This window comes from Nycticebus coucang, chromosome 5 (assembly GCF_027406575.1).
Source record: "Nycticebus coucang isolate mNycCou1 chromosome 5, mNycCou1.pri, whole genome shotgun sequence".
In the NCBI taxonomy this organism is placed as follows: domain Eukaryota; kingdom Metazoa; phylum Chordata; class Mammalia; order Primates; family Lorisidae; genus Nycticebus; species Nycticebus coucang.
This window is the reverse complement of record NC_069784.1, coordinates 2,862,459-2,887,354: the sequence shown is the minus strand read 5'-3', so window position 1 is coordinate 2,887,354 and position 24,896 is coordinate 2,862,459. Positions and strand designations below refer to the sequence as shown.

Sequence of the window (24,896 nt, the reverse complement as noted above, 5' to 3'; positions counted from 1 at the left end):
CGGAGAGGGGAGCAGAAAACATTCTGGGACTCAGGGGAGGGAAAGACTGGTTTGTTTCTTTTAGACACCTGGTTTCTGCCCTTTGTTTCCTACATAACTTTTTTTAATGGCCCAGACTGGGCAGAATGTACTTTAGATACGGCCAAGAGGGGACTAGAAGTGTTCGTGTATCTCATCTAGAGAAAGGCAGTGACTCTTCCTAGCTTGCGAGCGTCCAGGGAGTGTGCCCAAGGCAGGAGGGGGAGGCCAGGCCTTCCTGCCTGTCCTGCCTGCCCCCCCCCCCGCCCCCAGCTTCCTCCCCTCAGGCCTCTGGCAAAGTGCTCGGTGGGTTCCTCAGGGATAGGAGAGGACTCACAAACCGCTTCCAGCTCTTGAAGGTCTGACCTTTGTGTTTTCTCTTTATCCTTCTTTGTTTTGGAAGTTGTGAAGTTAAATTAGCCGTCCTTTCCTCTCTGCTGCTGTGTGAGAATGCAGCTGTCAGTCCGTGAACTCTGCCGCCAGCTATTTTTGGATGCAGTGTGAATGAGGCTCTCTTCTCTAATTGCATTGGGGGGGCAACAGGCAGGTTTTCACAGCCATCAGCTCAGCTCTTCAAAGGCTTCACGTGCTGATGGTGCCCTGGGGAGGAAGCAGAGAAGCCCCCTGTGTGCCTCCTCCCCCGCTGTCAGGAGAAGCCCCCTGCCCGCCTAGTCCCTTGGCCATCTGGTTTGCTTGCTGTCCACTCAGAGGGTGATTATGTTCAGGTAGGAAGCAAACAAACCCGTAGGAAAGAGCTATTGCCACCTGTGCATCCCAGTGGCTCCACGCTGGCAGCTGGGATAGCGCCGATTCCTCTAGCCTTGCTAGGGAAACACTGGCTCTCTGCTGAGTCCAAACGCCTTAGAAGATACGGTGTGGCGACATGCTCTACCAGATTAAGTCATCTTAAGCCGTTGGGAACGGGGAGTGCAGATGGCCTCAGTGACCTCCAACTGTCTCTCCCACAAGTTCTCCTTCCAGGCAGTCCTGGGGACAAGCACTTTGTTTTTTCATGGGACTTTTGGGACCCTTGGGCAAAATTTGAGGAACAGTGGTTTTCTGAGTGTGTGTTGGGGTGGAGTGGGACAGGTAGGGGCAAGGGAGGGAAGCAGGCAGTGTGGGAAGGAAGCGTGAGTGCTCCCAAAATACAACAGACTACTGTGTGGGGTGGAGTGATGGAGTGACAAAGCGAATTTGGAGAAAGAATGGGGGGAATCATTATTTGGTGACTATATAATGAGTATCTGAGGTGTGAAGAGAGGGCGACCCAGCCCTGAACAAGACCGAGGCAGCCCCTGGCTTTGGGAACCTCCAGTCTAAAAAGGAGTCTACAGAGACAGAGATGTGGGCGGTTACTCAGGTTAGGAGCAGTGCAGTGGGTCGGTGTTAGGGGTGCTGCTGCGTTGAGTTTTGTGAGTGAAGTAAGGTGATCTGCATGGAATTCGAGAGGGTGAGGAGGAGTCAGTCTGGGACTGGGGGGGGGGATGTCTACAGGGGGCCTGTTTACAGGGGAGAGGATGTCTACAGCGCAGATGTGAAGAAGCCCTTTGGGGTGTGCTGGAGAAACCCCGAGGGCAGCAAGTGGCAGCCTTGCCAGCGCAGCCAGCATTTACACAGTGCTTACTGTATGCCAGGCCTGTGCTGAGCGCTGGGCACACAATATCCCATGTACTCCTCACAACCGCAGGAGATGAGCATCACTACTAACTTTGTTTTATAGGTAGAGACTCATACACCTGGCCGATACTGCGCAGCTTGGAGAGGCCAAGGTGGGCTGTGAGCCCAGGTTGCCCGACTGTCTCTAGGGCTAGAGGGGATAGGGCTGTGTCCAGGTGGCCAGGCTGGGTGGAAGGGGAGGGAAGGGCTCACGTGCTAAGCAGGATCTTAGCCTGCCGTCCACTTAGGGACTTTCGACTTTTGACTCCTCAGTATAATGGCACCAAAAGTAGTTTAGAAATCATCTCTGGCTGCAGTGTGAAAATTAGACCAGAACGGGGCAAGTGTTTGAGTCATGGAGGCTGGAGATGGTATTGGCCTGAACAAGAGGAGTGACAGTGAAGGGACTGTGATAAATCTGCAAGACCCCAGCAGAGAGCACTGAGCCCACTGGAGGTCTGGCTTTCAGAACCGTGGAAGATGAGCCATCAGCGGGAAGTGGACGTGCAGATTTGAAACTCAGGGGAAATCAGGACTAGAGGGGCTGACTCAGGTCCCAGACAGGATGAAATCTCTCAGGAGAGTGTGCTAGCTAGAAAAGAAAAGAGCACTTCTCTGGCCTGGGGAACCCCAGTGGAGACAGTTGCCCCCCATCTGTGGTACTTCAGGCTTGTTGACTTACAAAAGGACTGGTGTGTCCCCAGTCACTTGCTTCTCCAACCTGTGGCCTTTCAGCAGTGGTAGGACAGCTATAGTAGGGATTAGTGGAGGTTTTCTAGAGCAGTGGTTCTCAACCTTCCTAATGCCTCCTAATACCATGACCCTTTAATACAATTCTTCATGTTGTGGAGACCCCCAACCATAAAATTATTTTTGTTGCTACTTCATAAGTAATTTTGCGACTGTTATGAATCGTAATGTAAATATCTGATATGCAGGATGTATTTTCTTTTTTTTTTTTTTTGGGCGGGACTGGGTTTGAACCCACCACCATCTGGTAATGTAAATATCTGATATGCAGGATGTATTTTCTTTTTTTTTTTTGGGGGGGGCGGGACTGGGTTTGAACCCACCACCATCTGGCATATGGGGCCAGCGCCCTACCCCTTTGAGCCACAGGCACCTCCCAGGATGTATTTTCATTGTTACAAAAGGGTCGCAACCCACAGGTTGACAACCGGTGTTCTATATGAAGATGACAAAGGACCTGAATGTTGTGAGCTAAGTGTTCCCTGGTCTCAGTCATATTTCCTGGACATGTGGCTTAAACCAGGTGACAATGTAGCAGAGGACAACAAGGGACCATTTCGACAATGTTTAGAAATGCATCTTCTCACATGCTGAGAATGCCTCTGCAGGATATCAATGCTTGAGGTGATGTGGAAAGACAAGAGAGGTGATGTGAGCTGAACTGTTAGGCTGCTTTGTGAAATAATTGCTCTCATTCATTTTTATAACTGCTCACGCCCAGGCCTGTAGGGCATCCTGAGAAAAAAGCCAGGGCCAAATTTATAATTAGCTGAGTCCATTTTTGCCAAACCTAACCACGGATACAGGACAGGGTCGGTTTTGTTATTTTGTTAATTGAAAGCGTCAAGAAAAATACAAGCCAGGTCAGAGAGGTTTTGATTGGGTCAGGAATGTCGGTATAAACAAACCCAGATTACATGTCTGCTGGGACTGAGAGGAGGCTGGTTGGCGTGGCCTCTTTCTGAGGTTACCCAAACAAACCCTGGTGCCTGGCATCTCCCCTATGGAATGTCGGAATGCATAAGAGAATTTTGAAACCTCTTTAGTTTTTTTCCCAGGGTAAGAGCCTGGGAGAATCAAGGTATCCCCAGGGACCAAAAACTTTTGACAATCATAAAATAATTCTTTAATTCCTCTCATGTAACTTCTCTCTCCCTATCTCCCTCCCTTCCAGTTAAGTGGTCCACTGGGACTGGATGGAAAGGGATGCTTTTTTTTTTTTTTTGCAGTTTTGGCTGGGGCTGGGTTTGAACCCACCACCTCTGGAATATGAGGCCGGCGCCCTACTCCTTTGAGCCATAGGTGCCGCCCAAGAGAACTTGCATTTTTAAGTGCCTGAGACGTGCAAGGTGGTCCCCAGCCTTAGGAAGGAGGCTCGACTGTTTCCATCTTGCCAAGGGAGAAACTGAGACTCATTGAAGGTTGCTCAGCCAGAAGACATAAAGGCAGAATTCAAAACTAGGACCCTTTAGTCCTCAAACTTGTGTTCTTCATGATATCCTGGCTAGCAAATACCCATTTTAAATATAGAGAGGGTATAAAGTGTAGGTGAAAGGCATCCTGGGAACTTCCTCAAGGAACCTCCGTTTGGCCTTTTATCACTTCACACTCCAACAGAAGCCATTCTTACCTTGAGCAGCTGCCCTGGCTTTGGTTTCTTTTTCTTTTTCAACAAAGTCTCACTCTGTTGCCCAGGCTAGGGTGCTGTGGCAGCATCACAGCTCACAGCAACCTCAAAGTCCTGGGCTCAAGTGATCCTCCTGCCTCAGCCTCCCGAGTAGCTGGGTCTATAGGCACCCACCATGACTCCTACTAATTTTTCTATTTTTCATAGAGATGGAGTCTCATTCTTGCTGGTCTTGAACTCCTGAGCTCAAGGATCCTCCTGCCTCAGTCTCCCAAAGTGCTGAGATTACAGGCGTGAACCATTGAGCCCACCTGTCCTGGATTTCTCGGGAGTGCTGGACCGCTTCCTAGCTAGTTGTCCCCCATCATTTCTGGCTCATAGAAGAGACTTGTTCTTTCTTCAATGCTCACCTGTATGCAGGAAAACTGACTCACCACTGCTTCTCTCAGGCAGAGCCTCGCAGTGTAACTAGGGAGAGAAGGACTTCCCCAGATGTGATCATTTGGTGTATTCCAGAGTGGACAGGCCTGGGGCTTTCTGCCTGCTGTGATGCTTTCAGCCTGGGTCTGCTCCTCCAGGCCCCTGGAGCATGGGCTTTCGTGATGGGCTGGAAGCCACAGGGCCCTTCCCCACTTCCCTTCCCAGTATTCTGAATGAATTCTCTACCCAGCCAAAATATGTCTGCTATATTTTGGCTGGCCTGTAGGACCTTTGGGCTTCTACACCAAAGCTGCCAGTCTGGTTATAGGTGTGGGAAACCATGGATTAACCTCAAGTCTATAAATGTCTTATGCTCGTACCTTGCCTCTGTGCCCCATGGAACGGGTATGACCAGTGTCCTTGTTTTATAGGGAAGGTTCTCCAGTGCCAAACGTAGCCTGGCCTTTCTGCCTCTCTCCCCAGGAGTTCAAACTGGATTCTTCACCTTCACGATCCCTGGGGGGTAGGGGTGGAGGGGAAGTATTACCCATGCAGTATCCCAGGAGTCACAAAACCAGTGTTTTATTAAATGCAACATAGTCATTAAAGCTGAACTTTATTTCTGGGTCCATTGAAGGAAAAAGAAAAAGTGATTCAGAGGCCAACTCACAGCTTTGCTGTGTTCCTCTGCAAGACGCTTTCTAAGTTTTGTGACTCAGGTTTGGGTTAGGGTTGATGGTGGGAAGCTCCCTGTGCCTGAAACCTGGTAATGTGAATGAAAGGTAGTTCACTTCCCTAGTAAAATTACAACAATAGCTCACCCTTTTTCTGCTCCATCCTAAGTGTTTTTCATGCAGGTACTAATATAAGGATAACAAAATCCTAAGAGGTAAGTCCTGTTCTCACAGGCAAGGACCCTGAGATCCATGGTGGTGGGAGGGTAGGGGGGTCAGGTGAGGGAGACAAGGGCGTCCCTTGAACAGGCCCGTCATCCTGTGGCCTCTGTCTTTTATATGCTGCACGAGAGATGGAGAAATGCTGTGTGACGACAGCCGTGAGGCCGGAGAAGCCTGCTGGGGCGTCTGCGGTTGGCTTTCTGGGTGTGGCCTGCGCCTCATACCCGAGTGATGCCGCCTCTGCCTCAGGTGCAGAGGAATGGAGGTGGAGATGTGCGAGGACAGATAGCAGGTGCTGTGTAAATTAATGACCACTAACAGGAAGCTTCAGGAAGAACTTCACTTCATGTGAAGTGGGAGGGCAGCAGTGGTGCTGAAGAGATTAGGTGTGGCAGGTGTCCTGACGCTCACTGCCCGACCTGTGCAGAGATTTTCATTTTTGTTTTTCACGAATTCGTTATTGACATTTAAAAACTGGGAGATGTTTTATAAAAACCGGAATTTCTGGCTTCTCTTGAAAAAAAGAGAAAAGTTCTTGTAAGATGCACCTGTGCTACCACCTGACTGGGGCTCACAGCGGCTGCCTCCTTCAGCCAGGGCTGGCTGCCCGGGCCACCCCGGCTGTCTGTGACCCCACCTGTCTGTGACCCCACGTATAGTTGGGAAGAAACATGATAGAAGCTCCGAGCTCCCAGATTTCAGTCCAGTTCTCTTTAACCCTCACCATGCTGCTCTGGTCAGATTTATGAAATGATGCTGTATTGATTTCAGCAGTTCTGCTCAAAGCTCAGATGAGAGAATTCTAGATATTATTATGAGCCATACTTGCAGCCTTTTAGAAACACAGCACATTTCTACCCTTTAGAAAGCTTGGAAGGGTGTTGGGTCCGAGTTGAGTGGCTAATTTTCACAAAACCTTCTTGATTCAGCCAGTGTATTTCTTTTGAATTCTACTGTTTTCTACCAACAAAGTTAGAGAATAGGGGGGCCCTGGGATGCTGGGGGGGGGTGAGGCTGAAGTCCCCGTCTGCCGTGTACTGGCCGTGTATTCTTGGACAGTTTGTATAGCTTTTCTCCTAGGATGGGCGTGAGGGGTGAAGGGGAGAGTGCTGGCCTGTGCTGGTGTCTGACGAGGGAGACCCACTGCTCTCCTTAAAGACATGGCGGACTCATACTGTGTGACTGGACAGGTTAGCCAGTTTGCTTTAAGCAGTGCAAAAAAGATGACTGTCTTTTAAAACAATTTCAAAATACTCACCTGCCTCATGTTGCGACACCCAGTGGTGTGCTTGATGCAAGTCACTCAGCATCTGTGGATGTACACGTCCTCCGTCAAAGGAACTGTCCAGTGTACTTGGCGGTGCGGAGGGATTCTGTGCTTCCATTTAATGGAGTAACTGTACATTAAAATAGTGTTTACAATTTTTGTTTTTAATGCCACATTTTAAAATAGTTTTTTCCTTGGAGGATCCTCAACAGATGACCTAAGTATTAAAGCTTGGCCAGGGCAGCAGGTGAGCCTACCTGGCCTTCCCTCCCCGTGGCCCCTGCTCTGAGCCAGGCCAGCCCCTAACAGCACAAGAGTACCAGTGAAGCCCTCTCCCTCCCGGCCCCCTACCATCCCCAGTGATAAATCAGGCAACAAACTGTTAAGCCAAGTGTGTTCTCTGATTATGGCAAATTCATCTTCGTAATTAATTAGAAGGCCAAGTTGGAATCTGGGGTTTGTGGACGCCTTGGAATTCTGTGCCCCAGTATGACTGGCCAGACGTGTGGCCTCTCCACCCCTTTTCCTCCCCTCCCTGGCTCTGTTCCATGCAGAGAGGGGCCTTGTGTGCTGTGTGTGGAAATCCCAACCTCCAAGCTCAAGCTCTGTCCGTGTCTTCCTACAAATAGCAGCCTCTTGACCACTCCTGACCACCCAAGATGCACAAGTGGTTGCCTAGTTGCTCTTGGGAGGCCAGATCTGGGGAAGAGGCCACATAGGCCTTGGAAGCAGGATCACAGCTGTCTGGGAGAGTGTTCTGGGGTCCTGCATTCCTAGAGTGTGGTCTAGAAATGGGGTGTGGGTGGGCTTGGGTGTGCGCTCCCCCTTAATGTGAAGGTCTTCCTGTCCTGTAGGGAAGGGAACAGCTGTAACAGATGGAGCAGGACTCTTTAGAAGTGCGGGACCCAGATCCAGGGCCCCTCCTGCCTGTGTCCAAGGCCAGTGCTGCTCTGAACCCAGGGGCTCTGAGGGGCTCCTGGCCTGTGAGCTAATAACCTTCTTACCTTTCAGATTTGTACTCTAGAGTCCTGTGTTTCTCCAAGTGCTCCTTCAACATAGCTAAAAGTCCCAGTTTCTAACCCTAGTGTCAGAAGGGAAAGGGATGTACCTTGGTGCCTCCCCGGAGGGGAGCTCTGGCCCTTCTTCCTGTTGACCTCCAGGGCTGCTAAGTGGGAACAGCGGCAGCCAGCCTGGTCCCTGGCCAAGGGCGTGGGCAGACTCTGTTGCAGCTGCCAAGTCAGGGCTTTGCTTGGTTTCTTCTGTAGACTCTTGCATTTCCTGGTGTCCAACCCTGGGTCTCTGTACAGCCTGGTGTCCTCAAGGCCAGAGTCTCTCCCTGGACTGTGCAGAGATGGGAGGATGTGGGAGATCTGAGGGCCCAGCATTCTGTGTGCACACCTTGACCCTGTCACCTACCGTATGGGCCGTGCTTCACCCTGCCTTCTGCAAACCCTGGTCCTTTCAAATTCTGAGCAGCTTAGGTTCTGTCAGTTTTCCAGAATATTTCCTCGTGGGAGTTCAGGCTGCAGCTGTCAGGAAACTTTACTTCAACTACTGCTCATCTGTAAACAACCATTGTGATCTCCGGTCTGGTCGTCTCTGCAGTTTTTCCCTCTGATGACTTAGTATGTTTTGTTTTTCTTTACTGCCTTCTTTTGTGGAATTTCAGAAGGAAGATGAGAGAAACACGTGGCTAATTCCCATGTGAGACTGAGGATTTAAATGCAGTAGAACCTCTGTAAGTTGACCACCCAAGACTGTAGCAAACTGGTCAACCCACAGAGGTGGTCAGCAAGAGAAACCCAGCCTGCTGTGCTGACACGTACATGAGGGTCCTGTCCAGTCTGTGAAAATCAGGTAAAGCTCAGGAGTGGTCGGTGCAGGCAGGTAGTGGACTACGGTGATAATAACACAGTGGGCGCTGCTCATGGAGGGTTGTCGACTTGGGAGTGGCCTCAAATCCTCCTTCCTGGTATCATCTCTTCCTCTTGGATTTCCTCCAAGAATGAGGAATTTATCAGCTTTAAGACACACTAGACCAGTGGATAGAAAGCCCTCATTTTTCACGTAGTCATTATCTTTTTTCCACTTATAACTTGTGTGTGTTCAGCTTCAGTAGACATTTATTAAGTGCCTACTGCACACTAGGCAGCATGCTGTGTTTTCACCATCTGGACTTTCTTTAAGCCTTATCACACCCTGGATAATACCAAAGCATGTATTACTTTTCAGATGGGCGAACTCAGCTGCCCAGATTTTGAGACATACTGAATAGCCTAGGCCTAAAATAGAGCCCATTTTTATAGCCCTGGTGGTAGGTGACTCTTCGATTTTTGGAACTGCAGTTTGGCTTTTTTGTTGTTGTTCCTCATTAAGATCTCTCTGTTCCTAAACATGCCCCACGTCTCATCTGTACAACACGGATAAAGTAAGCAATGCCATGTTCATTAATCTAATCTTCTGAAGAGTTCTGTGAGTCGAGCTCGTTCATGGTCCTAACTGATATGGACGTACGTGTGAGCACTCATTCACACAATTACACGTTCATTATTATGTTCTTATCTGCGGACAAGTCCTTACTTTTGGAAAAACTTTATGCCTCTTACGTTAACTTTGTCTACAGCATGGAGAGGTTTTGAGTTTTAGGGAAGTAGTAGATCCTATATTTGAGAACTTTTAGGAGTAACTTTCAGACCAGAGTGTGTTCAGAGAGTTCGAAAAGGATGTGACTCACATCAGAGGGGTGGTTGAGAGATGTGGTCCTGTTTATCAGAGAGGAGAAACAACACAGCCATGAGGTCTGGTTCTCAAGCACCGTAGGCACTTTTTGTGGAAGTAGGAAGAGCCTCATTCTCCATGTGCCTCTTCTGGGCGTGTAGTGCAAGTTACAGGAGAAGTGGTGACCGTGTGTCGGAACCTGACCACGTGAGCTGCCTGAGAAGGTGTGAGTCTCCCAGGTCTGATTCAAGTGGAAGCCGTTGACTTTCTGGTGAGGGGTTTTGGGAGGGCCTGAGCATTCGGCCGAGACTTTTGTCTATGGCTTTGGGGTCTTCAGGTTTGGAATTCGATAGGAACTAAGACATCTCATCTGTTGGTTTCTATGGCAGAGCCTGTAGGAATTTCTTGAACTATTTCCAAGGTATCTTTCCAAAGCCATTTCTGAATTGTGCATTTTCTCTTGTAGGAGAAAATGCAGAAGTTTCCATGGATGTCTCCTTGGCCTACCGTGATGACATGTTTGCTGAGTGGACTGAGATGGCCCACGAGAGAGTACCCCGGAAACTCAAGTGCACCTTCCCATCTCCCAAGGTACAACGCCTGGATTCCTAAGTTGATGGAGTTTTTATTTGGTTCCCAAGTAAGTGGGAAGATCTGCTTACACTTCACATGTGTGCCTTCTTTCTTTGCATCCATGACCAGCGAAGGCTGGTCATTACCCTCTGAGCAGGGAGAAGAGCACTGTGGAGATTTCATGTCCTAACAAAGGAGGAAAGAACAGAGGAAGAAGGAATGTCTATTTGAAATCGTTTACTTGTTTCTCTCCATAAAACAATGAGTTGAATATAAAATAGCTGAAACTATTTGGAGAACAACATTCTAAGTTATTTTGAGGGTGAGAATATGCCCCTGTTGCATCAAAATTTGTATCTGTATCCCAGTTCCTCAGGCATCTGTGTGTAAGAATTCAAATGTGAGTGAGGAGGCCAGCAGTGTCCCGTGAAGACCACGGGCCAGCACAGGACTGAGGAAGGATGAGAGGGAGTCTTCGTTGAGGACCCCCTGTCGTCTTACCCATGATGAGGACTCCTCCTTTTCTAGTTTTTCCAGGAATACTCACTCAGCCCCACAGTGGAGGGACATCACTGCCCTGCACTGAGAGTGTGGGGGGTCAGGGGGCATTTCCCATGGGTCAAGGCCTTAGATGCCTCATAAATTAACACCCAGGGATTGACTCTGATCCCCAGAGGAGGTGGAACTGGGTGGTGTGAACGGGGCCTTTTCAAATGGCAGGTGCCACTCGTACACACACACATCCCTCCCCACTTCTCAAAGTCTCAGTGAAGGTGAGGTAGAGCCAGAGTTACTGTTGTTCACCTCCTCGGGGTGTTGGCCTGGGGCTCCACTAATTAGGTGATCTCAGGGTCCCTGCTGGGGCGGGAATGTTCTCAGCTCCAGGTCCCCCCCTGGGCACACTCTTGATTGCACTTTTCTCACATGACAGCTTCGTATTAGTTGCCCCTTGAAGGATCTGGACAGCTCTGTAATGCTTGGAATGATTTTTGCTCCTTTTCTCTCCTACCACTGGCCTCTCCTAACTTTTCCTTTGGGCAAAGCTAGGGTTTCCTGTGAAATAGAAGGAATGTCAGGTTGGAGCCTCTGAGCACTGTGCCAGCCTTATCTACCCTTCCTAAAGAAGTGGGTGCTGGGTGGGCAGCCTCACCCAGCAGCAGGCGTGAGAGGCGTGGACATGTAGGAAGCGTGCCTGGCTGTGTACGCTGTGTCGCTGACTGTGACCTCAGAGGCACTTACATAATCCATTCAAGCTTCAGTTTCCTTTCTGCAAGATGCAGAAATAACACCTACCTTGGAATCTTTGTAAGGACCAGATGAGTGTAGGCAGGATGGCCTTCTAATGTAACGTCTTGTCTGAGATGTACTTGGGAGTCAAAGGGGATGTTAACCAGGTGTCTACCAGGACATCAGGGCAAACTGAGGCTTGTGGCCATTACACCCTACACCCTGAACACCTACTGACTGCAGCCGCCAGGGTCCAGACTAGAGCTACAGAAAGTCTGGTCTGAGGACCAACATCATCAGTGCTACCCGAGAGCTTGTAGGAATTACAGATTCCCAGGTCACAGCCTGAAACTACTGAATCACAATTTCATGGGCAGGACCAGTGGGTCTGTATTTTAACAGGCCTTCAATTCAGGCCTTAAGCTCGATAAAGTTTGAGAGCCACCGCCTAAGACCCTCTGCTGAGTGCCACAGAAAGGGCCTCCTCCCGCCCCCACCAAAGCCACAAATACAATTGGCAAAGAGAAGCCACAGGACCTGGGAGAGAGGACCAGCCAACACTCTAAGATCTTTGTAGGCAATGGAGGAAATTAATTAAAACCCTTCTTGCTGTTGCTTCACGTTGATTGCGTCTTTGAGAGGGGAGACTCATTGAACACCCAAACTAGAGGGCTTTTGGATACAGAATTTCATCTCCAGAAAAGGGGACACCTGACTCCCAGGCAGAGGGCGCCCAGCAGCAGGGCCAGGGGAGGGATGTTTGCTGCAACTGCTTCTTAATGACGGCTGCTTAATTATCTTTAGAATGTGTTGATCCCTTTCAAGAAAGATATTAAACCTGCAAAGGTGTGAAGGAAATGAATCATCAAGTCTGTGCTTTTTGATTGCAGTGAAATTTAGTCTTCAGTCTGAAGATTAAATGAGAAATTGCTTTAAAGCTTTTTAGTCCCGGGTGGATTGTGAAGTTAAAAAAAAAGAAAGTCAAGTTGCCACCTGCTGTAATTTGTCCTAATTAGCCAGTCTCACGCTGAAGCTGGGGGAGGACTGAGGGGAGTGGGGGAAGGAGGGAGAGAAAGAGGAATTTTTCTTCTTAAATGCCCTAAATACTGGCAGAGGCAGAACTTCAGTGTGTTTAAAAAAAAAAAAAAAAAATACCTGGACAGGATACAGTGAATTTGTCTCTGAGACATGGGCCAGGCCGGGATCCTACAAGGCAGTGTGGGTCTCTCTAAATTTGTTGAACTTAGGTAAACAAATGGCCTCATGGGCGGCGGTGTCACCCTCTCTATAGACAGAGAAGTGTGGGACACCCAGAAACCCATGGCAGGAAATTGGAAGTGACCCCAGAGACCATCTCATTTCACATTCTCACTTGACTTAGGGGGAAACTGAGGCCACATGAGGCAGGGTATCCCAAGATACCCTGCAGGGACAAGGTCAGGACTAGAGTCATAGCCTGCTGGCCTGGACTCTCCATCACGGCAGGTGCCTGCGTCTTGGCGTGACTGAGGCGATGGCACCCCTTTCTTCCTGCCCCACTGCCCAGCCTCATCCCTGGGCGGAAGCCATGTGGTTCGCCTGGACTCAGGGGGCCCTTGTCCTCGTCCCAGTTCTGCTCCTGCTTTTGGGACCTTGAGCAAGACACCCACCAGATGGTGGTTTTGTTCCCTTCCCATTCAGAGCCTCACTTCCTCTAAATAAATCAAGACTCTGAATTATTTTATTTATAACACCTTAGAAAACTGTCCTCTTGTTGTTACCACAGAGGGTAATCAGCCTCCACACTGAAGCTAAATCTGAGGGTGAACTCAAGCCTGCACGCTATTTCAGAGGTCCCAGGAGAACCCTAATCCCAGCCCTGTTTCGTAAGCATAAGAGAGAAAGAGTAGGTGGGAGACAAACCGTCTGCACAGGAAGCCTCGTCCACCCTGCAGTGAGGTTTGAACCAGAAGCAGAATTCCTTCTGCAGAGACTGTTTCAACGCCACATGCCACCTCAATCGCCTGGTGGTGTCTAGTGAAAATGGCCGTCAGCTGTATCTGCCACCCAGGGAGAAGGGCAGAGGTGAGCGGGAGCCCCAGGCCAGGGGTCAGCCTGCCGCTCCGCCAGGTGTGTCCTCTCCCTGTGCACACGTCTGGTCATTGCGCTGAAGCTCTGACTGTCGGTAAGGAGCCCTGCTTTCCAGTCTCCCACCCCGTGTGCTGGGCAGCACCTCTTAAATTGTTTAGAAGGAAGCTCAAGACCCTTTCCAGAAACTGGGCTACATTTTTATTTAATTTGGATTTCTGCTTCTTTCTGCTTTCTTGCCTATTGGGCAGTTAGGAGGCTTTGGAGGCAGGACATTCTGGGTGAGTTTCTCTGGCGGACAATCTCCTCACCACCCTTCCTCCCTGTCTGTCCTCTGCAAATTCCAAGGGCTCCTTGGGTTATGTCTGTTCCTATCAAGTCAACAAAAAGAAGGTATTTTCAGTTCCTTGTAGCTGCCTCTTCAGGCCCAAACCATGAAAATAATTCTCCCTCATCAAAGAGAATAATGAAGTTCAGCAGAAGCTTCTGCCCAAACATTTGAGAAGTTGACTGTTCCACGGAACCTTAGAGGCCTCCAACAACACACCGCAAATAAAATCTCTCCTGTCCCTATAAACCAGGCTCATATGTGAGGCTCTGAAGAATAGTATAGTCCTGAGTGGTGTTAAGTCATTGAAGGTATATCTGCTTTTCACCAAAAAAATCTCTGGTTCTACCTTGATTATGGCTGATTTTTTTTCTTTTTTCTTTTCTTTCTTTGTGTTTTGGTTTTTTTTAGGGCTGGGGTGATGTGCCCTATAACCTGTACCTCTAGGGTGTATCTTTAAATAATAGCTTTTTCAAATATCCAATGTACTCAATACTAATATGAAACCAATAGATAAAGGACTACACACCCACATGAGAGGAAAACAACTAAACTCAAGTCTAGGGACTGAGCACTTAATGGGCACAATGTAGGGGCAAACAATGTCACTTCATCCGTACCGTCATAATAATCTTAAATAAGTCATACATAAATGCTAGATTTTAAAAATTGGTGCTATGAGTCCAGGGAAATGAATACAGACACAGCCTGTTGGAAACAGCGATCCTGCCTCAAACCGTGTGTCCTTCTTCCAGACTGCTGAGCATGAGGGCCGATACTATGAGTGCGATGTCCTTCCTTTCATGGAAATCGGGTCTGTGGCTCATAAGTTTTACCTTTTAAACATCCGGCTGCCCGTGAATGAAAAGAAAAAAATCAACGTGGGCATTGGAGAAATCAAGGACATTCGGTTTGTGGTAAGTGAAGGAAACCGATCCAGCGGCCAGGCAGGCTGGCTCTGGGCGTGTGATTTGGAAAGGAGCTCCGTCTCCCTCCCGGCAGCTTGAGCTCTACTCGTCTGACCTGAGAAATGGGAATAATTTCATACCCAGTACGGCTGAGATTGCAGAGTGAATTCATTTGTTGGAAAGATTACAAAAATTGAAAATAATGCATTTATTGCACCCATTTAGGATTTTAAGTGGGCTTAAAATCACTTACAATCATTATAACATTATGGCCATAATTGCGTAATGAATAGTGCCAAGATCAAAGGACATCTCCCTTCTCACAGGCTGCACCTTGCAAGCACAGATGGTGAAGGGCACAGTGGTGTTTTAGGTTCTTTCCATTTTATTTGTTTAATTGGGAGAAAGGTAGATAAGCATTTATTGTAGAAAATTACACAGTGTAGGTAAAGATATAGACAAACACAACGTTACCTGTAATACCCACCATCCACGGTGACCGCGGCTGCTGAGGCTGCACGTATCTCCTCCAGGCTTTTCCTAGGTGTATGTCGTGTGTGAGGGTTCCCTTCCAAAAAAAACCAGGGACCATACTGAACTGACTTTTATTGCCTGCTTTCTTCACTTTATGGTATACAGAACATAAATGGTGAATTTACTATAAATACGCTTCCCAATACTGCTTTGATTTTATCTTGTAGACTTACCTTGATACTTTTACCCATCACAACTTTTCAATGAAAACCTTGCAGGAAAATCTCTGTTTATGTTCGTAATCACTTCCTTAGCACGGAGAAAACACCCCAACAGCCCCAGGTAGACGACATTTGTCTGACTCGGGCCTCAAAGGGGGATTAGAGAGCTGAGAAGGGTATGGAAACACAGAAGGTTCTCTCTGCTTTTGCCGAAAATTTCTGGCTCTACCTCAAATGTGGCTTTCTGTGGGGCAGTAGCTGAGGGGACACCAGGCTTCCAGTATGCCCTGTAAATCTGTACCTCTAAGGTGTGCCTTTAAGCATTATTAGCTTAAACATTGTCGAGTCTGAGGCAGGTCTGCTGGAAAAGTGAAGCTGCCTCCAGCGCTTCTCCCAGACCCCAGCACGTGAGCACCACTGCTGTGCGCGCACTGCCCTCTCTGCCTCCTGGTCTCACGTCCCTCGCAGCGAGCAGGCTCCTCTTGTTTCTAAACCTTTTGATCTGTGTTGCTGCAGTGTGGGGGCATGTGTGCTGGGAATACCAGAGCCTGGCAGACCAGCTCTCTGCTGACCACTCCTCAGCAAGCACTTGGTGGGGAAGTGACGCTACGCTCTGCTCACCTCCAGCATTCCCACTGGCCTCTGTCTAGGGGATCCACCAAAACGGAGGCTTCACCAAGGTGTGGTTCGCCATGAAGACCTTCCTCACACCCAGCATCTTCATCGTCATGGTGTGGTACTGGAGGAGGATCACCAGGATGTCCCGACCCCCTGTGCTCCTGGAAAAGTAAGAGCTGGTCTCCGCATGCCCAGAGGGGACTCTGGCTTCCCACATTCCTGGCTCTGCTGGGGTCTGGCTCAAGCAGTCGGGCTGTGGCACACATGGGCAGCGGTCTGACCAGGGTCCTCCCAATCTCCTTTTTTCCTGCAAACTGGGATTAAACCCTGCAGCTCTGCCCCTCTCCTTTCTGGTCCATCCTCCTGTCTTCGCTCCCCTCCCCACAGTCAGAATCAATACTTCTCCTTGGCAGTTGTGGGGGGCTGCCCTGATGAAGCCATCCCTTCCGGCTTCCCAAAGACAGTGTTCCTGCAGACACAGGCCTCCCCTCCGCAGCACGGCCTCTCCCTTCCTTCCTGCTGCGTGCTTCCACTGACGTACAGACACGCTCGACCGTCTCCCGTCCTAGACAAAACTCTCCCTTTTCCAGTGTCCCCTGGAAGCTGCACACCCCCTTTCTGCTCCTCTTTTTACAGCGAGACTTCTCAAAAATCTCGTCCACAGGTCTTCTCCTCTGTTCTCCCTTGAGTCCATTCTAGTCTGGATTCTTCCCACAATGCCAATAAAACTGGTCTTCACGGGATCACCAAGGACCTTCCCTCTCCAATCCAAAGGGCACTTTTCAGTCCTCTGTCCTGACTGTCACCAGCCTTGGGACTTTCTCGTCTTGGAGAGTCCTCTGCCCACTCTTTTTCCCTCTGCTGACTTCGCCCAGTCTCCAGCCCAGCTCCCTTCTGCCTTTCCAGAGCCCAGGATCAGGCTGTCGGCCTCTTCCCTTTATTTGCCGTGCGGCCCTGGGGGCTCTCACTGAGCCTCGTGGTCTTAAAGCTCATCCACTCTCTGTGACTCTTCATTTGTATCCCCAGCCTCAGCCTCTCCCAACCCGAGAACCAAATATTCCAGCTGTTTACTTAACATTTACTTAACATCTTCACTGGCATCTAAAATGAACGTAACATGGCCAAAGAGCAGCCCTGGACTTCCTGCCCCTCAAACCTGTTCCCTCCCAGGTGCCCCGCTGTAATAAAGGGCAACGCCATCCTGCCAGGTCTCAGGTTGGAAACGCAGCTGACTCCTCCTCTTCCAGACCTCTCCTTCCCCCACCAGGAAGTCTCATTATTTTTACTGCCACCCCCTCCTCTAAGTAACCCACCCCAGGTTCCCAGCTGGGTTATTGGAAACAGCCTCTCAGCTGCCCGCCCTGCTCCCATCCTGTTCTCCCCGCAGTCTGTGCACAAGGCAGCCGAGCGCTGGCTTTCAAGAGTGAATCAGGCCCTGGCGCTTTGCGCACAGCGCTCTCCTTGCCTGTTCTTTTCTGCGGCCTCCAGGGTGGGGGAACCTGCAGCCTTCAGGAGACACATGGTCTTCCTGCTCCTTGAGTGCGGCCTTTGACTGAATCCAAGTTTTATATAACAAATCCTTTTGCTAAAAAGGGGTACAGCAGAGAAAGGTGAAGCTTTTCTGCTTCCTTTGGTGCTTAAAAAAGGACAAACGAGCTCAGAAGGCTGCATGTCCCCACCCCTTAGTGACTTCAGATCTTATCTCCTGTCCTCTCTGCCACCCACCAGACACTGGACAATGCTCAGACACATCTGGACAGTGTTCAGACACATCTGGCCCGACCCCACCCCAGGGCCTTCGCACTTCTCTTCTGGTCATCTGACATGTCTTTCCCAGATGTCTTTGTGGCTCAATTTCTCATTTCCTTCAGGCCTTGTTCTAGTCTCTCTTATCTCAGAGGCTTTTTCCTGTCCACCTTCTGTAAAGTCACACCCTTGTCACTCTCCATTCTCTTGCCTAGATTACTGTTCTCCATAACATTTATTATCTTTCCCTGCCCTGCCCCTCGTCCCATCATGACAGCAGAATCCGTCACTCCCCAGCACCTCAAACAGCGACTGCACAAAGTAGTAGCTTAATAAATGTCTGTGGAATGAATGAATGGGTCGTGTTAGTCCACGGATTCTTCAAGACAGATTCTAAATTCTCTGATGGCAGAGGCAAGTTCTTCTCCAGGCCGACCCTTGTTACATCTCCAGTCTTAAGTCCTGTTTCCCAAGATGTGCTCCATGCAGATCCCTGGACATACCAGGCTCTCACTGGCCTCTGTGCGCCCATCCAGGCTCTGCCCCTTGCTCAGAACACCCTTCCCACCTGCGAAGGCGCAACTCCCAGTTCAGCTCAGTTTCTGCCTCCATCAAAGCCAGAGCACAGCAGCAGCCTTCCGCGCTTTTGTGCTCATGGAACAGGGCTTATCAGACTCTACTCGAACTGCCTCTTTGTCTGACTCCCCCCCCAAGTGCATCTCCATGGGTGACAGAACCCATCCTGTTCATTTCAGTGTCTGTGGCTTATGCTGAAAGAACATATGTTTTCCATGGATGTGGGGGAAAGTATGGCTTCATCAGTGGCATGAAAATGGTATTTTAACAGCTGGGTGTGGTGGCTCACACCTCTAATGTGCTCCCTGCACTCTGGGAGGCCAATGTGGGTGGATTGCCAGAGCTCAGGAGTTTGAAACCAGCCTGAGCAAGAGTGAGACCCCATGTCTATTAAAAATAGAGTGAGCTATGATGATGCCATGGTGCTCTACCCAGAGTGACAGAGTGAGACTCCTCATCTGTCTCAAAAAACCCCCGAGATTTTAACAGAGAAGTGGAAGTGAGTAGTGTAATGGGGCAAAGCAAGATAAAAGCTGAATAAGCAACTAAAAGAATTTACATTTCAAATGTGTTTGGAGTCATTTATTATTGAAATGAATATTCTTGTATAACTCCTACTTGCTGAGGGTGCCCCAATAATGAGTGTTTGCAGTGGTAGGGTTGATGACAACGCCATTAAGAGAAGACATTTATACTCACTGAGGTTTCTTTGAGAAGGCCGAGGGACAGACATGTGGTCAGAAGGTCTTGTGAGGTGGCACCAAAATAAAGAAAATGGCCCCAGGAGGTCGGGTTCAGATGTGGAAAATGCCAGACTTGTTTATCCTGCCGACTAAATGGCACATTCTATGTCTCTGTGTGGAAACTTATTAGGATGTGAGCGAGAAATTCATCACATAGCTTCACTCCCAGTAACTAACATCTCCATTCTCCAAACTGAGTCGAGAGGATTTTTTGAAGCTCTGCCTCCCAGATGATGAAGTGGCTTCCCTGATATTTTCTCGCTGTCAGAGTCATCTTTGCCCTTGGCATTTCCATGACCTTTATCAACATCCCCGTGGAGTGGTTTTCCATCGGGTTTGAGTGGACCTGGACGCTGCTGTTCGCTGACATCCGGCAGGGCATCTTCTACGCGATGCTTCTGTCCTTCTGGATCATCTTTTGCGGAGAGCACATGATGGTAAGAGCCCGGGAGGGGCGGACGTCCACTCACAGCCGCCCTGTGGGGACGCTGAGCTGACACCAGCCTTGGCTCCCATCAGCAGAGGGTGAAGCAGAATACACAGGAGGTCACAGGTGGCGCTCTGGGGTCACAGGTGGCACTCAGGAGGTCACAGGTGGCGCTCTGGGGTTACAGGTGGCACTCAGGAGGTCACAGGTGGCGCTCTGGGGTCACAGGTGGCACTCAGGAGGTCACAGGTGGCGCTCTGGGGTCACAGGTGGTGCTCCGGGGTTACAGGTGGCGCTCTGGGGTTACAGGTGGCACTCAGGAGGTCACAGGTGGCGCTCTGGGGTTACAGGTGGCACTCAGGAGGTCACAGGTGGCGCTCTGGGGTTACAGGTGGCACTCAGGAGGTCACAGGTGGCGCTCTGGGGTCACAGGTGGCACTCAGGAGGTCACAGGTGGCGCTCTGGGGTTACAGGTGGCACTCAGGAGGTCACAGGTGGCGCTCTGGGGTTACAGGTGGCGCTCTGGGGTTACAGGTGGCACTCAGGAGGTCACAGGTGGCGCTCTGGGGTTACAGGTGGCGCTCTGGGGTTACAGGTGGCACTCAGGAGGTCACAGGTGGCGCTCTGGGGTCACAGGTGGCACTCAGGAGGTCACAGGTGGCGCTCTAGGGTTACAGGTGGTGCTCCGGGGTTACAGGTGGCGCTCTGGGGTTACAGGTGGCACTCAGGAGGTCACAGGTGGCGCTCTAGGGTTACAGGTGGTGCTCCGGGGTTACAGGTGGCGCTCCCGTGTTACAGGTGGCACTCCGGTGTTACAGGTGGCGCTCTGGGGCCACATTCCTGCCTTGCCACCCACTGACTAGCTGAGTGGTCTTTGGCAAGTGACATCATCACACTGAATCTCAGGTCCCTCATGGATAAAATGAGGTTTAAAGGCCTGATGTATGGGGTTTTGTGAGAGCCAATGAGAATGTGAGTGACTTACAAAGGAGCAGGTAAACCCATGTGTTCTAATGTGAAGGAGGCTCTGAAGCCCTGCTGGTCTCATCCCCAAGACAAGCTTAACTGCCAGGGCCTCTTTCTAGCTGGTAGTTTGTCCGGGTGGCCCAGCAATCCCCCTGCCCCTGAAATACCGACCTTCCTGGCCTCATCCGTTTACATGGACAGCACATCTTATTTCAACAGGATTGAGGATACCATGGACAAAAATTAAAAAGGTGCTGTCATCTTGTTGTGGCTAAGATGATCTGCAAGCTGGAACTTGGTCCTCACAGTGGGCACGTGGCCTCATAGTAGAGTGGATACTTTTTAAATTCCATTACTATTGGATCATGAAAACCAGACCTTTGAAGCCTTGCAGCCCTCCCAGGAAAGCAGTAGGAGGGGAGAGAGCTGTACAGGGGGTCCTTCTGTGGGAGGGTCCCGTGGCAGAGACATCTGAGAATGAGGCCACAGCAGCAGGGATGTGGAGTGGAAGGGCAGAAGGACAGCCAGGGTGACCGTCCAGAGCTGGCTGGCGTGGCCTGTCCCCCCAGGGTCCCTGCCCGGAGGCCAGGACACATCTTTCATTTTCCCCCTTTTCTAACTCAGCATTCCTCTATTTTCTCTCGGTGTCTTTATCTGCCAGGAGGAATTACTCTTGACTTTAATGAAGATAGGGAGAAAAGACTTCTATTTTTTAACCATAAGAGATTTGGAACACTTGACACTTCTAAATGCTTTAATGTCTTTATTTTGTCCTCTGGGGATCCCTCCACCTTTATAAATGTACGTTTAAAGCCACGTTGGAATTATTTTCTAAAAGACTCATTTTGTGGACCACGGAACTTCCCTGCCCAGGGCCTGGGGCCTTTCTTAATGTCCCCACAGTGTTCTGTTCTTAACTCCATTAGGGCCCTCGCAGGTCGGCTTTGTGATGGTCTGTTTGTCCCCTAGCAGAAATGGGTGCTTAAAGAGCAGGGATTTTTGTCATCTTCATCCTGGTGTGCCCAGAATCCAGGACAGGGCTTCATAACCCCAAGGTGGTTGGCAGCGTTGTCTGAATGAATGGACTCACTCACAGAATTGCTTTGCTCTCTTCCTGCCTTGGTTTCCCTTCTCAATTCTGTTTCCCCAGGATCAGCACGAGCGGAACCACATTGCAGGGTATTGGAAGCAAGTCGGTCCCATAGCCGTCGGCTCTTTCTGCCTCTTCGTATTTGACATGTGTGAGAGGTGAGCAGGTGCCCCTGAGTGACACGTGCATTGCCGTGTCCAGGCCATCGCTTAAAAGGAGTGTCTGTAAAGGAGAACAGTGGTCGGGAACCTCAAGGATGAAGGCCTTGGACGTGGCCACATCCTCAGACAAGGACCGGAGTCAGTCAAAGGCACAGCTGTCGGAAGTTGCGAAATGTTTGGGCTGATCATATTCTATGAGCTGTACTTGTTGAGGTCTTTCTTCCATGGTGTTTCTCAGCCTAAATACAGACCCTGCCCTCCAGCTGCAGAGCTGTGAACATGTAGCGAGGACACTCCCCTTGCCTTTGTGTTAACTGTGTCTTATTCTCTCTGCAGAGGTGTGCAGCTCACTAATCCATTCTACAGCATCTGGACTACAGATGTGGGGACCGAGCTGGCTGTATCCTTCCTTGATGGGCTGGGGATTTTATTTCTTCCCCCAGCCGCCCAGTCCCCAAGATCATTTTCTGAGACTGCTGATGGGCTCCACGTGTGCTCAGCCAGAGCTTTGGTCCTTAGGTTAATGATAACAGCACAGTTAAGGCAAATAATGAGAATTACTGCTTGCTTTCAAGCAGGCAGCGTTAAAAGGGCCGTGACTCATCCCCACGGCAGAGAAGTGAGGGTGAGGTCTCACTGAGGCCTGTCTAGATTCCCTGTTACCCACTGTTCACTGCCGGCAGGAGCATGGCTGGCTGCTCTCCCCAGCCAAGGAGACTCGTCTCTGGGCCTCCAGGGAGAGCCTGTTTCTGGAGCCGCCTGTGTGTGGCTTCTCACAGTGACCTTGGTGTGCCATTCTGCCGGGCTGCTGCTCTCCAGTTCTGAGGCCGAGTGGAGAGAGGCTAAGTGGTTATTTCCAGAGAAGTTGCTGTGGCTCCCGGTTGGTTGGCCGAAACTCTGTATGAATCATCCTCGTGAAGCAGAAGTGACAGTCGTAGCTTATCCCTTTTTGGATGCTAGATTTGAATATTTTATCTTCCTGAATAATATGTTAAATGTTCTGAGAGAAAAAGACTCCCCTGGAGTGGGGAGGAAAGCCTGGTGAGTGCTCTGTGTCAGGGGCTGTGCCATGGCACGCGCTGGTGAGCGTGCTCTGTGCGGCCAGCACGATGCTCAGATCAGCGTCTCCGTGTCACAGGAGCTCTGAGCGCATGCCGGGCAGCAGTCCGTTCCTGCCTCCCACCCCACCCACCAGAAACCGTCAGGCGCACATCGAGGGGGCGTGTGTGCTGTTAAGTCTCACTCAGCCCTTTTGCGTTATGGAGGGTGGAGGCCCAGGGAAGCAAATAAAACTCCAAGTCCTTCAGCAAATACCCACGTTCCCTTCACTCCTGGGCACTGCTGGTTATAGGAGAAACTGAATTCAATGTATTATTTAATGAAATACACATGCTGAGTTCATACTAATTTTTTTTTTTTTTAATAAGCAGTTTGGGGTAGAGTTTTTGCAATAGAAGGGAGTCGGAGTCAGGTCACCTGCCTTCCGAGCCAGCTCCTGCTGCCCCAGGGCTTGGTTGTTCTCACATTGGGCTCCAGTGCTGGGTCTCAGCCTCACGGATGGGTCCCCAGGACCCCTACCTCCTGTGCCAAGTGTCCTTCTGGTCCCTGTTCCGTTGGACACAATTTTCTGCAGTGATCAAAGATTGCAAGCAGCCTTGGCTGCCCTGGACACAGGCCCTGACACCTGGGGCTGTTGCGTCCCCTACGTGCCCCTCCTCACCAGGCCAGGGCATCCCAGTCCTGGGAAAATCTGTGGACGAGCCGGTGGCTTCCCAACATGGTCACCCTTGGGGTCCTGGTGTGGGAAAATCCGACTCCACGTGTGGGGGCGGGGCCAGGCACTGGGATTAAACCCTTCAGTGACCCTTCACCTGAGCCACATGGAGCACCTACATGTACTAACTGTATCAGCACTCTCCAAATGTGTTGTGCATGTGAATCTCCGGGTGATGTGGTAAAAAGGCAGATTCTGATTTCTATTAAGCAAGATACCATCTTTCTTCTTACTTGGCTTAGAGAGCAGTTTTGAAGACCACCCCTGGGACTGCTGTGTCAGGAAGCCTGACACTGGCATTAGAATGCCAGGTTTTCACATTGTGCCCCCTGAACAGTTTCTAAATAGTAGAGAGCAAATGAGTATTTGCCAGCAGAGCTGGAAGAGTGGTTGGTGCCTCGGCGCATGTGCAGGCTGGCCAGCCTTTCCTTGACTGGACGCACAGATGGCCTTCATCATCGTGGCTGGGATCTGCCTCTGCCTCTACTTTCTGTTCCTGTGCTTCATGGTGTTCCAGGTGTTCCGGAACATCAGCGGGAAGCAGTCCAGCCTGCCGGCCATGAGCAAGGTGCGGCGGCTGCACTACGAGGTGAGCACAGGCCTCGCTCCTCCGCGGCTGGGGCTGACGTCTGCCCGACGTGACGTGCAGACCCACACACCCTGGAGACTGAAGACTTTGCTTTCAGATACACGTGAAAAATTCACACGTAGGATCTCTTGGCAGAATTAGAGGCTAAATCGTACTGTGAGAAGCATTTAGATGTCCTGTCTACATCTTGGCGTTCTCTGTGGTATACAAGGTCAATTAAGTTTGCAAACTCATCTTAGAAAAAGTGCCACATACCTCATTGCCAAATGCCACTATGGTCACATTTGATGTTGGAACTCTTTATCTGGAATTACCATCAAAGCTGTTGTTGGGTGGTGCCTGTGGCTCAGTGGGTAGGGCGCTGGCCTCCTATATCGAGGGTGGTGAGTTCAAACCCAGCCCCAGCCAAACTGCAACAAAAAAAAATAGCCAGGCACTGTGGCAGGCGCCTGTCGTCCCAGCTACTCAGAAGACTGAGGGAACAGAATCGCCTAAGCCCAGGTGTTGGAGGTTGCTGCTGTGAGATGCCACGGCACTCTACCAAGGGTGACAAAGTGAGACTCTGTATCTACAAAAAAAAAAAAGCCGTTGTAATATGAGGCCTAATAATTAAGTTTGGGAATTCATCCCAGAAAAAGTGCTTTCAAGTGTAGACTAGGCACTAGGTAGTGGATGAGGTGTGGACCTTCGCAAGGGGAGCACTGTGAAGGTGACGGTAGTGACACTCAGCAGGGAGGCATGAAGCACATTTTCTAAGTCGAGTTTGTGAACGTCATTGTCGGACCTCACGTATGTTTCCATTCTCAGGAAGGAGTAAGCTGGTCCGGCAGGGCCTTCAGCTCTGCAGTGCAACGCAGGTGCCCCCTAGGTGGGGTCTGGCTGTGGTAGGATTCGGATTTGGCATTTGGGCTGAGGCTTTCAGCAAGGCTTCCTCTCCCATAATCACCCTGAAAACTGAGGGGTTCAGCCCAGGTGACCCGATTTCCAGACTCTCAGTGGGCTGCACATCCCTAAAATATCCAGCAAGTGCTCAGAGAGAGTTAAGTAGTCTCTCTG

General features: G+C 50.1%; 1 protein-coding gene across 1 annotated transcript in view; it reads left to right on the top strand.

The window, feature by feature from the left end:
• The window catches only part of WLS (Wnt ligand secretion mediator), a 104,106-nt gene that overhangs the window by 57,795 nt on the left and 21,415 nt on the right, over positions 1-24,896 (top strand). The window contains exons 3-9 of the mRNA XM_053590961.1: positions 9,819-9,943; positions 14,303-14,464; positions 15,801-15,937; positions 19,102-19,270; positions 21,377-21,474; positions 21,814-21,877; positions 23,697-23,840. Of these exons, the coding sequence (XP_053446936.1) occupies positions 9,819-9,943; positions 14,303-14,464; positions 15,801-15,937; positions 19,102-19,270; positions 21,377-21,474; positions 21,814-21,877; positions 23,697-23,840 (899 nt within the window). The remainder of the gene's footprint in view (positions 1-9,818; positions 9,944-14,302; positions 14,465-15,800; positions 15,938-19,101; positions 19,271-21,376; positions 21,475-21,813; positions 21,878-23,696; positions 23,841-24,896) is intronic.